The sequence below is a fragment of the Micromesistius poutassou genome (assembly GCF_964030765.1).
Source record: "Micromesistius poutassou genome assembly, chromosome: 21".
NCBI classification, from domain to species: Eukaryota; Metazoa; Chordata; class Actinopteri; order Gadiformes; family Gadidae; genus Micromesistius; species Micromesistius poutassou.
Genome location: NC_140291.1, coordinates 8,187,882 through 8,200,966, shown reverse-complemented (window position 1 = coordinate 8,200,966; position 13,085 = coordinate 8,187,882). Strand labels below are relative to the sequence as shown.

The following is a 13,085-nucleotide window of genomic DNA, read 5'->3' as shown; positions in this document are numbered from 1 at the left end:
AGCTCGGCCCCGCACCAAAGAAGAAAAGGGGAAAGCAGCAGGAGAGATACATGCTGATGGCTACTGATGAAGAGGAGCAGACAGAAGGCTCCATTTTGGAAATAAATTTACAAAATGTTCAGTCTCCTTGCTGGTTGTTCTGACACATTCAGAACCAATACCGCTTTGCCGTTAATAGGCGGCTCGCTTTGTGCGTGCGCTTGTAATTAAAAAAAAATTATTATTGTTTATTTTAAAGGCTCATTATTACGGTTTTGTATTTCTCTGTAATGTAGCACAGTGTTAACAATGTTACTTATAACATTCTTTCTCAGCCCTGGAACTCAAACCATTTTCTGATCCCAAAAAAAAAATCTAAAAAAAAAATCATAAATGTGTGACGACTAGTCAACTAATGGCTTGTACTAACAACTACTAGTCGACTAGCAAAATCTTTGGTCGGGTGCAGTCTACCAGACTCAAACCAATGGCCAACTGCCTTTATCTGACCACTTCGTTGCCTCTCGTCTGACCCGTTTGGCAGAAAATTCGCATTGAAACAAACCGCGCTGACTACTGCCAACTACACAGTAGCGTGTACGTTCTGCGCTTGCGTGAAGATGCAATAAGTCTCCTTCTCGGGTGGCGCTAGTCTGCCCCTCCCACACCGCGCTGGTTGTGCTAGCAGCACACAACCAATCAGAGGCTCCGATCCTCAGATGCCAACGCTCTCAGACTTTGCATGTTGAATCAGACATGACACCGTCTGCGCAGTTCCAAAAGCTTCCAACATAGCTGAACACACAGAAGAGATTTGTTTCTGAACTCGTCCAAATCTCCCCAAACGTTTCAGATGAGCGGTTGGGCCAGTGTGTAGAAACCTTAACACCACACCTCCCTCATCTTCGAGCAGGACTCCTCTCCCGGTATGAATGATCCGAGTATGTGAATAAGGACTAATGTCGTGGAATGGTAAAAACAATGAGCTGAATGAACCCTGTCCATGTAACATTCATCTCTATGTAGCAGTGCTTTGGGTTGGTTTGGGTTCTTCTCCTTATGAAAGTAACCCAATCCATTGTCCGACCAAGAGCATATGTCGGGCCTCGTCATGAGGGATTATTATCATTAGTACTCAGAGGGAAGTAATTGGACTCCAAACCCTCCCTGGAATGATCCCCCTCTAGAACCCCCCCCCCCCCCCCCCCCCCCCCCCCCCCGCGTCCTCTTCAAGAGTTATTCCCGGTTAATTAAGGGGGGTTATTTCCTTGCCCTTTGGGGGGCTAGGATTAGGGAATGTCATACATACACACAGCCTGTAAAGCCCTTTGAGACTGGAACTGTTATTGAGAGCTATAACAATACAATTACTTTGAAGTGCACAAGATATCAAGGCTTCATGGTTTCTTCCTATAATGACTTTTGTTTAGTTTTGAATCATGTTGCATGGGGCTCTTTGGTCTTCTTTGCTGGACAGTGGCACAGGATGGCCGCCACTCAGGAGACGGACGGCTTCCAGGTCAAGAGGCCTGGGGAGATCAACGTGAAGTGTACCCTGCTGCTAATGCTGGACCACCAGGTGTGGAACACACACACACACACACACACACACACACCTAATGTGAGATCTTTATTTAGTACTTGTGTGTCTCACCCCCTCTCTCCTTGTCTACCTCCCTTTCATTACATTACATTTTTTTAGCTGATGCTTGTATGCAAAGCAACTTACAAAAAGTGCATTCAACCATGAAGAAAAAAACAAGAAATTTCAAGAATACTGGGTGTACATGAAATTGATCAAAGAAAAAAAAGCTTGAAATACTCTATTTAGTCTGACCAGATGAGTTTTCAGCCTGCAGTGGAAGAGCTGTGGGGAGCTCATTCCACCATGGTTGAGCCAACACTCACTCACGGGTTTAGTTGTGCGTCAGATGAGGCCCGCGTGGTGAGGGAGCAGCCAGCAGTCTGGCGGTCAGAGCCTGGTGGACGGGATGCATGGTCTGACCCTCTTCACCATTCACCCCCCAGCCCCCCCAGTATAAACTGGACCTGCGTCTGGCCAGGCTGCTGGGCGTCCATACACAGACCAGAGCCAGTATCATGCAGGCGCTGTGGCTGTACATCAAGACCAACAAGCTGCAGGACTGCCATGAGAAGGAGTTCATCAACTGTAACCGCTACTTCAGACAGGTACCACTAACACATCCATAGTGCACATCACATCCCCAACACATCCACTATCACATCCATAGTGAACATCACTTCCACATCCACAATAGTGCTACCGTGATTAGTCGACTTAGTCATCGTAATCGGTCATGAAAAGCAACAGCAATTTTTTTAGTCTACCAGTCATTTTACTATTGACCGTCTATTTATTTTTGTCCTCCCGTCTCAAATGGCTCACTGTAATTCACCTCCACACCACAAATCTGCGCTGTGCGCGCCCTTCTGGTTAAATGCTATCCTCTTTCTTCCCCCTCCCCCTGCCTTCACTGCTTTGATAGGAAAAATGGCTGAGGCAGGTGAGTCCTCCGAATCAAGTTGAGTATTTCAGGCCAACTGGTAAAAGACTGTGTCACTGCTTTCAAACATATAAACTATAAAGCCTATGGATGCCTTGGAACGGACTTCAACGTGCTGCGGCATCACTTACTTGATGTTGTTTTGATTGAAGATCGTGTGTGTGTGTGTTGCGAGCGTATGTGATTTCAAAGTAACAAACAAACAAACTCAAAGCCGATGCATGCATCCAAAAATATTAGTTCAAAACCAAATAAACAAATCAAAAACAACGTCGCTTATTCGATTCAAATACTTTCTTTTCTTTTCAAAACTTGGGAATTAATACGGCGCGGTACCGAACTGTTGAAAACTATTTCTGTTGGCATCTTCTGTGTGTGTGCCTTGCGCACCTGCGTTAGATTACTTAATATGACTTTGGCAGTATTGTTTTAAACCCTGCCATGCACGCAAGTGTAAACGCGAGCAGCATAGCTGCGTGCCTGCCTGCTTTCAGCGTTTATTTTTTTATTTGGTTATATTTAAGTTATTTGTATTGTTTATGGCTCGGGTAACATTTTGTTTTGGCCCTTCAGTTCAAAATAAAATGGATATATTTTTTTTAATTAGTCGTTTAGATTAGTCGACTAATAGATACATTTGTCGAAAGATTAGTCGTTAGAAAATGGGTCATTAGTGGCAGCACTAATCCACAACACAACACATCCACCACAACACATCCATAGTGCTCAACTGCAACCGCTACTTCAGACAGGTACTACGTCCACTAACACATCCATTGTGCACATCACATCCACATCAAAAACACAACACAACACATCCATAGTGCGGTACCAGTGCAGGAACCCCTTTGAAAAGGCCACGAATTTATAGGAGGAATATGACTCTAGAGTCTATTTAGTGTATTGGAAGGAGGCAATCCTAAAAAAAAGCCAGGCAGATGAAACAACTGACCACCGTGGACTGTGATAAAATCCATGTCCAACCAGAATATACCCAGGCAGTGGCCAAGCAGCGGGCTGAGTTCAACGAGGTGCGGGGCTTGCTGACGGTATGCGAGGGGGTTCGCTACGGTCTGTGGTACCCAGCGGAGATGAGGATAACTACATTGGATGGCAAGCGTACAAGCTTTAAGGATCCCAAACAAGCCAAGGACTTTATAATGAAGAATCTGAAACCCAAAGTGTGACTGTTTGCGACATTCTTTTTTTGTTCCTGTGATTTACATTGGAGAAATAGTGGTATGTTGGACTAATCAATGATACTTGGACTTCCACCCTTTCTATTTTAAGTGGGCTAAATATTTTATATATTATAAAGGGGCCGATGTTATTCACATAAAGTGGGACTTGACGTAGGCGATACTCTCAAAGTTGAATGAGTGTTTTATGTCGGAATAGGATTTAAGTTTTAGCTGTAACATTTTATCCTGATATTCATATAGTTTTGGTGAGGCTCAGTCCCACAAGGTAAGCTTTGATATGTTGTGCGACTCGGGGTGCGTGCGGTCTCTCGTTTGGGGAGAGGCCAGCAGCAGCGTTTTTTTGTGAATGTGTTTTATGTCGTGTCGTTTTTTTTTTTTTTCATATATTTCGGTATCGAATATAACTCTGGGGAGGATTGTTGGTCTTTAGTTTTATTATGATCTATTTTCTATTGAGGCTGCGATGTCATTTTTGATACCTGGGTATGGCGGTCCCTATTACTAGTAGACCAGGGCGGGTGAATACTACATTTACAAATTGGAATACCAAAGGGATTAATCATTCCGTAAAGCATAGTAAGGTTTTTTCACACCTATTGAAGCTGAGGACAGACATAGCTTTCTTGACAGAAACTCACTTGCTTAATAAAGACCACGCTAGAGTCAGTAGGGAGGGCTATTCTCAGATCTTCCATTCTAAATGTAATGCTAAATGCCGTTCATAGGGATGTGCAATTTGTGCAATCAATGGTGATCTTCGATAAAGATGGTTGATTTATTATTGTTCAAGGACATCTGTTCAATTTACCTGTGGTACTAAAAATTTTCAGCAGTTTTTTTTCGCAACTTCCCGAATGAATAGCCACCGAGTGATTCTCGGGGGAGATTTCAATTGTGTTCTAAACCCCACTCTTGATCGATCCAGAGCCACACATGCAAAACTAAGTATATCGGCAGGGATTATTAACACCTTTCTCCAGGCCTACGGGGTGATTGATGCATGGAGGTATAGAAATCCGGGGTCTAGACAGTAATCTATCTTTTCCACAGCGCACCAATCATATTCCAGGATAGACTATTCTGCTACTTCTGCTAGACAAAAAATTCCTCCCCCTGCTGAGGTCTAGTGAATATGAGGGCATCGTTATCTGACCATAGCCCAGTGACAATGGTACGTGGCTTTCAGTATTCTTACTTTTTCTCTGGTACATACAATTTGTGATTTTGTCGATTTTATGAATTGTATTTTTTTGCATTTAAAAGCCAATAAAAATATTTGAATTAATACCATCCAGAGGCACAGCTTTTGGCCGTGTTCTATAAGATATTCTAGAACACTCCGGGAGCTCAGACGGGAGACAGCTCTGTATCTAAATAATATAATTTAATATAATATGTAGACATCTATAATATAATATATAATATCACGGCCATAAGCTGTGTGCACCTCCGGATGATATTATGAATACTTATGACTGCGTCAGGTTCTCCGACGTCTCTGGTTCTTCCACATCAATCTGAAGTCACAGTTCAATCTGGACTTCAGAGAGTCAAAGTTCTTCTTCCAATTCCTTCTCCACCATGGCCGAGAATCAATACACAGATCTTATTTTGCGAGCCCATACCCACAATACAATACTAAAACCGCATCTGACCCGTGTTCCGACAGTAGCGCGAATTACATTCTGCCCCCGTCCAGACCCCCTATAAATTGATACCGACGCCCGACCCGCACCCGAAGGAAAATTAGACACATTAGATGGAACACCGGGGAATAACACTATCTGGTGTCTGGCGTGGTGCTTTACTGTGCATTCACACCAAACGCGACGGGGTGACACAACTCAACATAGAGACGCGAATCGGGCGAAATTTGTCACTAGAAAAACCTGCGGCAAGATTTGACTTGTGGCACGGCATGAAAGCCCTGTCACGGGTGAGCGAGTTCACGAGGATTTGCAATGCGACACTTTCACTGGCGTTGAAATATTTGAACTTTGCCGCGACATTCATGTGATGACAGCCAATCAGCTTTCACTCCGTGGTTGATGTAACGTAACAGCCAATCAGCGTTCAACCGGCCGGACCAACCGTTCCCTGCACTCCGCAGTGAACCACAGCATGGAGGAGAAAGTGATTGTTGCAGTTTGCGACTCCCGGAGCTCTCTATATAATATATGATATAATATATAATATATAAATATTAGGGCTGTCAAATTAATGCGTTAATTTCGATTAATTAATCACAGAAAAAATAACGCGTTAAAAAAATTAACGCAGATTAATCGCGGTCCTATAGTGCCCTCTAGAGTCAAAACTAAGTATTGTATATTTTTTGCCTGAGATGCATTGCATCTTGAGTGAGATAGAAATGTTTTTAATTTGATCTTAAAATGCACTGTATGCTAATGAAAGACATGTTTTAAATAAAAGAGACATTGAACTTTAAAGTCTGTCTACTGTGCATTGAATCACTCATCTGCCATAATTTATTTGAATTAAATTATTTTGAAATACTTTCTCGGCAAAATGTAAGTATGCATTAATTTAGATTAATTAATCACAGAGCCTGTAATTAATTTGATTTAAAAAAATGTAATCACTTGACAGCCCTAATAAATATCTATATAATATCACGGCTAAAAGCTGTGTGCGTCTCTGGATGATATTATGAACCCATAAACGACGGGCATTCCGACGTCTCTCCCTCTTCCACAACAGGTAAAAGCACAGCGATGGATTATGATTTGTCACGTGACAAAACTTGGGCGAAAAATGTGTCTTTTGGTGTGAACGCACAGTTAGATTGCTGTACAAAAAGCGCACATCATCCACTGTGGACGGTTAGTTGACTCCTCCGCTCCAGAATAACATATCCAGGAACGGAGAAGTCTCGCAATCGCAAAACCCCCGACTGGCCCGCGCTATTCACCAGTTTCATCCAAATTGTGCAGGTCACCCGTCGGGTACCCAAACCTGTGTAGGACTCTTTACTTGTTGTGGAGGTGAGACGTCCGAGAACCCGACGCAGTCTTTAATTCATAATATCATCCGGAGGCACACACAGCTTTTGGCCGTGATATTATATATAATATTATATTATTTAGATATAGAGCTCCGGGAGTCCGCAAACGGCAACAATCACTTTCTCCTCCTGCTGCGATTCACTCTGGACTGCAGAGAGTGAACGCTGTTTGGCTGTTATGTTACCTCCCTCAGGGAGTGAACGCTGATTGGCACTGTGGGAGTTGTCGTCTTCAATCCACAAGCGCCATAAAGTCACTGTCTGCCTTTTCTTGGTCAAGAAGGCACCAAATTAGACATTTATGTTACTATTCGACTACATATATGACCCACTTTCAATACAGATTCATGTCTCCACCAGTGAAATGCTCCTTTAACGACATGATGGCTATCTATTCAGCGTTTTTCAACTCTTTCAAATTTTTTAACTTCAGCTTTTTCCACTGTTTTTCAACATGGGAGGTCAATGGGACATGGGGTCAATGGGAGGACGGCGGAGCCGTCTGCCCATTCTGACACTTCAACTACTTAAGACATCGTAACTTTCTATATCTTTTATACTTTTTTCAGAATTTAGATTCATAGTCATTGAAGCCGTCTGCCCATTCTGACACTATTTAAGACATCGTAACTAAATCATTTTTCAACCGTTTACATTCATTCAAACCATTTAACAAATCTACACACGTGTATCTTCAATAATATCAAAACAGAATTTCAATATCATTTACAATTTATTCATAATTATAGTTTAAAGTGATGGTTCGGAGTAAAATTCACTCTAGGGTCATTTCCACCATGACATCCAGCCAAATACCCCAACAGAAGCATTTTTAGCGATGGTCAAACATTGGTCAAGATAGGGTTATCAGCCGAATGGCTTAGTATTGGCGCTTATGGAACGGTTCACATATCTCATAAATGACCCCACTAATAATGCCTTGAATGTTACCACACTTCTGCAGTAGTACACATAGGGTCTGTACTCACAAAACGAGGCATTGGTAAGTTTGTAAGTACATTAGGAATTTATTATTTATTTATTTATTTAAAAGTTTAAGGATCAGGGACATTGCACATTAATAAAAACATTTAAACAAATGTAAACATGCCAGAATTAGCCAAAGGCTATTTTGCATCTGTTGTCCCTGGACTGATGTTTAAAGTCACCCTAAAAGAAAATAATACAAAATATTGGGTTATCAACATACAAATAATACATTCAATGATTAAAAAGCTGAATAGTGGACAAAAGACAGAGAGCTCAGTGGAGGTCCATGCATACACACACAAACTAACATAAAACTGAGCTCAAACAGCAGCCGCTACAGACAAAACAGAAGCAACATTAAGCAGCAACAACAACAGAGAAAAAAAAATAAATAAATTAAATTAAAAAGAACACTTGCCTGATAGCTTCTACTCTCTGCTGCTAACGCTACCGCTGCTTTGACGTCACTTCCGTATTTCAGAAAAGTTAGTAAAAGTCCTCATCAATCAATCAAAAAGCTAGTGAATTCAACACTCCAAAGCTAGTGAATTCAACACTCTGCGTCAAACTTTGTTGACGGAAACAGCTGTTGTCCACTGCGTCGACGTCTATGCAGCGGACAACAGCTGTTTCCGTCAACAAAGCGAGAGTATGAAAAAGTTTCGATGAATTTTTATAAATGCTTGTATTATCAGGTCAACACTTAAAACGTATTTCAAATAGCATCAAGTTGTAAATACATTTCTATGCAGTGTTGAATTCACTAGCTTTTTGATTGATTGATGAGGACTTTTACTAACTTTTCTGAAATACGGAAGTGATGTTGAAGCAGTGGTAGCGATAGCAGCAGAGAGTAGAAGATATCAGGTAAGTGTTATTTTTAATAAACTCTCGGTGTACTAACAAACTTTCCAATGCCTCGTTTTGTGAGTACGAGACCCTATGTGTACTACTGCATGGAAACACAGTGTGGTAACATTCCAGGCATTATCAGTGGGGTAATTTACGAGATATGTGAACCGTTCCATAAGCGCCAGTACTAAGCCATTCGGCTGATAACCCTATCTTGACCAATGTTCGATCATCACTAGAAATGCTTCTGAGGGGATATTTGGCTGGATGTCATGGTGGAAATTAGCCTAGGGTGAATTTTTCTCTGAACCATCACTTTAAGTTTCATACAGACAGTTAGGCATTTTTTCCCGCTTTCTGCATTTTCAGCAATGCTTTGCGCTTTTCTTTCAGCTGTCAGCATTCATACGTTTTTTCTGCAGGAAATGCAATTTCTAGTTTGACTAGTAAAAGACAAAACAACAAAAAAGCACAACCCAAATGAGTTCCAACCAAAGCAACGACCCGTGTGAACTCCACTTGGGTTGTTAACTGTATTGATGCTCTCCCCCTGCTGGCAGATCTTCAGCTGTGCTCGTATGAAGTTCTCTGAGATCCCCATGAAGCTGGCGGGTCTCCTGCAGCACCCTGACCCCATCGTCATCAACCACCTCATCAGGTAGGATCACATCACTCTTTTTCTGAAGTGGTTATTAAAGCCCTCATCCGGGCAATGCCCTGCTCTACATTTAATGCACAAGCTTTTATCCAAAGCGAATCCATAGTGAGGCTGGGAACCATCAAAGTGTTAAGCTGGGCTAAAATGCCAGGCTAGATATCAAAGTTAGGTTTGAATAAGAAGCTCTGCTAAAGTTTCAAAGCTAGACTATAAAGCCAAGCTAAAATATCCAAGCTGGGCTAAAAAGCTCAACAAAGATATCAAAGCCAGGCTATAATATCCGTTGTCATGCATCCTTGCAAGGGCTCAAACAAACAAGCAGGCGTGCGACCACCAGCGCTTGGATGGTGCAAGGTGAGGGACGGGCCCACGAGGTCTCCCCACCCCGCTCTGACAAATCTGTCAGTGTTGGCGGTGTGCTTGAATTTGCAAGATGTATCAATTTATTTATCAAGCCACATATCAGACACGTGATGTAGCCTAGCAGGTTAGGTAGATATGCCCCAGAGAGTTTAGTTCAGTTCAGTTTATAGGATAACGAAATGTTGTTAGAGCAAAACACAGACAGGCATATCATTTTAGTTGTCCCCCCATTTATACATAATTTAAATCTCCATGAATCAATCACCCATTTACACATAATAACTCCCCATAAATACCCCATAGCCTCCCCATAAATACCCCATAGAAACACCCAGAAAGTGCTGAAACCAGTAAAGTGCTTAGTGCAATAAATAGATTCATCTGATGGGGGTAGGGTTGTTGTTGGAGTGTTTTGCAGCAATGCAACAGTATCTTGACCAATTGAGGTGTATGGACAGAGGCAATTATGTCACAGAGGGGTGTCCGATAGGGAGTTTGGGGGGGGGGGGGGCAGATTGTCCATTTAGCAGCCGGACTGCATGGGGGTATAGACGGTTGGCCAGCCTTCTAGTTTTGGCCCCACATGCAGCGGGAGGTGTACACAGTCGCGATGTCTGGAAGGATGACCCCAATGATCTTCCCTGCGGCTCTCACCACTCTGTGTATGGCCTCCTTCTCTGCGCTGGTAAACCACACCAGTAACCCATAGGTCAGCACACTCTCCACTGCACAGTGGTAGAAGTTTACCATGGGGCAGTTTCGTCAAGCTCAACAGGGTCTTCTTTCCCCACTGATTCTGCCAAGCCCGTTCCCTTAGCTGTGGTTTCGCTGGATAGTAGGTAGGGACACTGGGAATCTCGTTCACCCATTCATGCATGTCACTAATTAGATGACTTCCACCGTTAAGTTTCTGGGGCAGTTTCGACCATCTCAGCTTCCTGAGGAAGTAGAGGCGCTGTTGGGCCTTTGCCGTGGCCGAGGTGATGTTTTTCCCCCACGACATGTCCTCCGACACAGTCACACCTAAAAACTTAAAGCTAGAGGCCCTCTCCACCACCTCATTCCCAGTGGGGAGTGGGGATACGCCTGAGCTCTGTATGCGTGTGCTATGTTGGTATATACCTGATCGACTATATTGTTCCCTGCACATTTCACGTTACGACGGAACGTGCGAGTTACAGTCTTTATGTCGGCATGATTGAAATTCACCGCCACAATAAAGTTACTTTTGGGGTGGAACCAGACATTTGTGTATACAGTCATGAAGTTTTGTTAGCACTAGCTTAGCATTGGCGTCAGGTGGAATGTAAACAGCGCTGCTGTAAACAACACTGAATTCACAGGTGTTGTAAAATGGTCTGCATTTAAGCTGCAGGAATTCCACGTCAGGGGCAATTAGGGTGAGGCGTCTTGCTCAGGGACACCACAACACTCAGCTAGGAGGAGCCGGGGATCGAACCAGCAACCTTGCGGTTACCAGCCAACCCGCTCTACCTCCTGAGCTAATGCCGGATTGAGCGGGCATTTGATAAGAAGATGGTGGGAAGCGGTGTTTTGAATGGATTGGCCTTTAGCCTGGATCGCACTCCCCCGTGCTTGCCTCTCTTCTGTCAGCTTTAGAGGTTTTAATTTGAGGGGTTACAAATGTTAAGGCCTACATTGTTTTGTACAATTTGAGAGATTTGGTTCTTCCAATATATTCGGTACCCTATACTCACCCTAATATCTTGTATATAATATATGCATACGCCGATACAGGTACAATGAGTGCTCTCACGACCTTTGATCCTTTTTTTCCAATAAAGCACTTCCATCTGGTGAAGCTGGGTGTGGATGGGGTTCTGCTTGGTGTGGATGGGTTCATCTCCTGTCTTTTTTTGTCTGGCTGGGATGACTTTTTTTTTCTTCACCATTTGGCCCTCCAACTTTTCCTAAAAGAACTGTAAATCCCAAAGCTAGGCTAAATTATCAAAACTTTTATAAAATGTCCTGGCTAAGCTAAAGCTGAAACAGCTGTATGTACTCTGTGGTTATTGTTTCAGGATATATCAATGCTGTATGTATTTCTTATTGTTGTGACGCTGACATAGTGTGGAGTCGCTGGAGCAGAAGAAGACGGCGTGCTACGATATTGACGTGGAGGTGGACGACCCCCTGAAGGGCCAGATGAACGGCTTCCTGTCCTCCACCACCAACCAGCAGGAGATCGCCGTGCTGGAGATGAAGGTACACACACATCTCCCGCAGAAACGGAATCACAGGACATGAAATAGAAACGGACGGTGGATAGCAACAGTTTCAGCTTTCTAGTTTGCATATTCATCCACGAAGGATCTACTGTTGGGAGGTGGACCGGCCCTTGATCCTATGCACCAGTGGCCTGAGGACTGGTGTCTGCCCCAACATCCTAAGTATTTGGCTGAGGCTTTACATAAAACCGATTTGAAAACGGTGGTTATAATGTTGTGACTGGACCCCCCCACTGTGTGCCTGCGGTTCACCTTTTCAGGCCCACTCGATGGGTTTATTGTGTGAATCACAAAAACAAGGGCACCCCTTGGTGATGCTGAATACTGGCTGGTCTTTTTAATAACATCCCATATCCGCCATGTTTATTCTGTCTCTCTGTTCCACGAGATCCACGAGACCATCGAGTCCATCAACCAGCTGAAGACCCAGAGAGACTTCATGCTGAGCTTTAGCAACAACCCCCAGGACTTCATCCAGGACTGGCTCAAGTCCCAGAGCAGGGACCTGAAGGTCAGACCCACCCGTCCCACGCCCCGGTCCCATGCACCTGTACCACGCAAAGGGGAAAGGCTTCTGAGGAAGAGGCCAGCGATACGTCACGAGTTGACTTTAATTTTAATTGTCTTCTGTTTAAAAATAAATTATAATAATTTGCAATGTAATAACCGATCTAGAGCAGAGGCCAGGTTTTGAAAAGAAACGGCCCAAATTGTCAAGGAGAAATGGATATTCTTACATTTCAGTCTTACCCAACGGATTACCATTTTTATCACATTAAATGAGTTGTGGAGGTATAGATGTGGAAGCCCTTTGTCCCGTTCTGTCCATGTTTGGTTGATACTGCGCCGCAACGAGAGTCTCTTCATTCCACAATGTATCCCAGTGGACCTGTACTGGCCTTTTAGGAGAGACATCCTCTACATGGCTGATAGTGTCTTTAGCTAGAACTAGATTTTCCTGTTGCTCATCTGCAAGAAAGTGTGTGTGTGTGTGTGTGTGTGTGTGTGTGTGTGTGTGTGTGTGTGTGTGTGTGTGTGTGTGTGTGTGTGTGTGTGTGTGTGTGTGTGTGTGTGTGTGTGTGTGTGTGTGTGTGTAGCCAAAAGGTTGTCAACTATACGGTGTGTTCCCAGAAGAGGGGGGTCAAACCTAACCAACTGTCACCCTTCTGACCTTCTGCTTGCAAAAAGGCGATCAGCTCCCTTTTCTTTACTGGAGGATTTCCTCCAGTGTGCGGTCCCATG

General features: G+C 43.5%; 1 protein-coding gene across 3 annotated transcripts in view; it reads left to right on the top strand.

Moving 5' to 3' along the window:
- Window positions 1-13,085, top strand: part of smarcd2 (SWI/SNF related BAF chromatin remodeling complex subunit D2) — a 31,155-nt gene that overhangs the window by 15,099 nt on the left and 2,971 nt on the right. For 2 of the 3 annotated variants that reach the window (XM_084485837.1, XM_084485836.1), the window contains exons 7-12: window positions 1,457-1,558; window positions 2,008-2,169; window positions 2,487-2,504; window positions 9,134-9,231; window positions 11,685-11,820; window positions 12,232-12,354. In XM_084485837.1, coding sequence (XP_084341963.1) covers window positions 1,457-1,558; window positions 2,008-2,169; window positions 2,487-2,504; window positions 9,134-9,231; window positions 11,685-11,820; window positions 12,232-12,354 — 639 coding nt within the window. The remainder of the gene's footprint in view (window positions 1-1,456; window positions 1,559-2,007; window positions 2,170-2,486; window positions 2,505-9,133; window positions 9,232-11,684; window positions 11,821-12,231; window positions 12,355-13,085) is intronic. The other variant, XM_084485838.1, reaches the window with a different exon arrangement.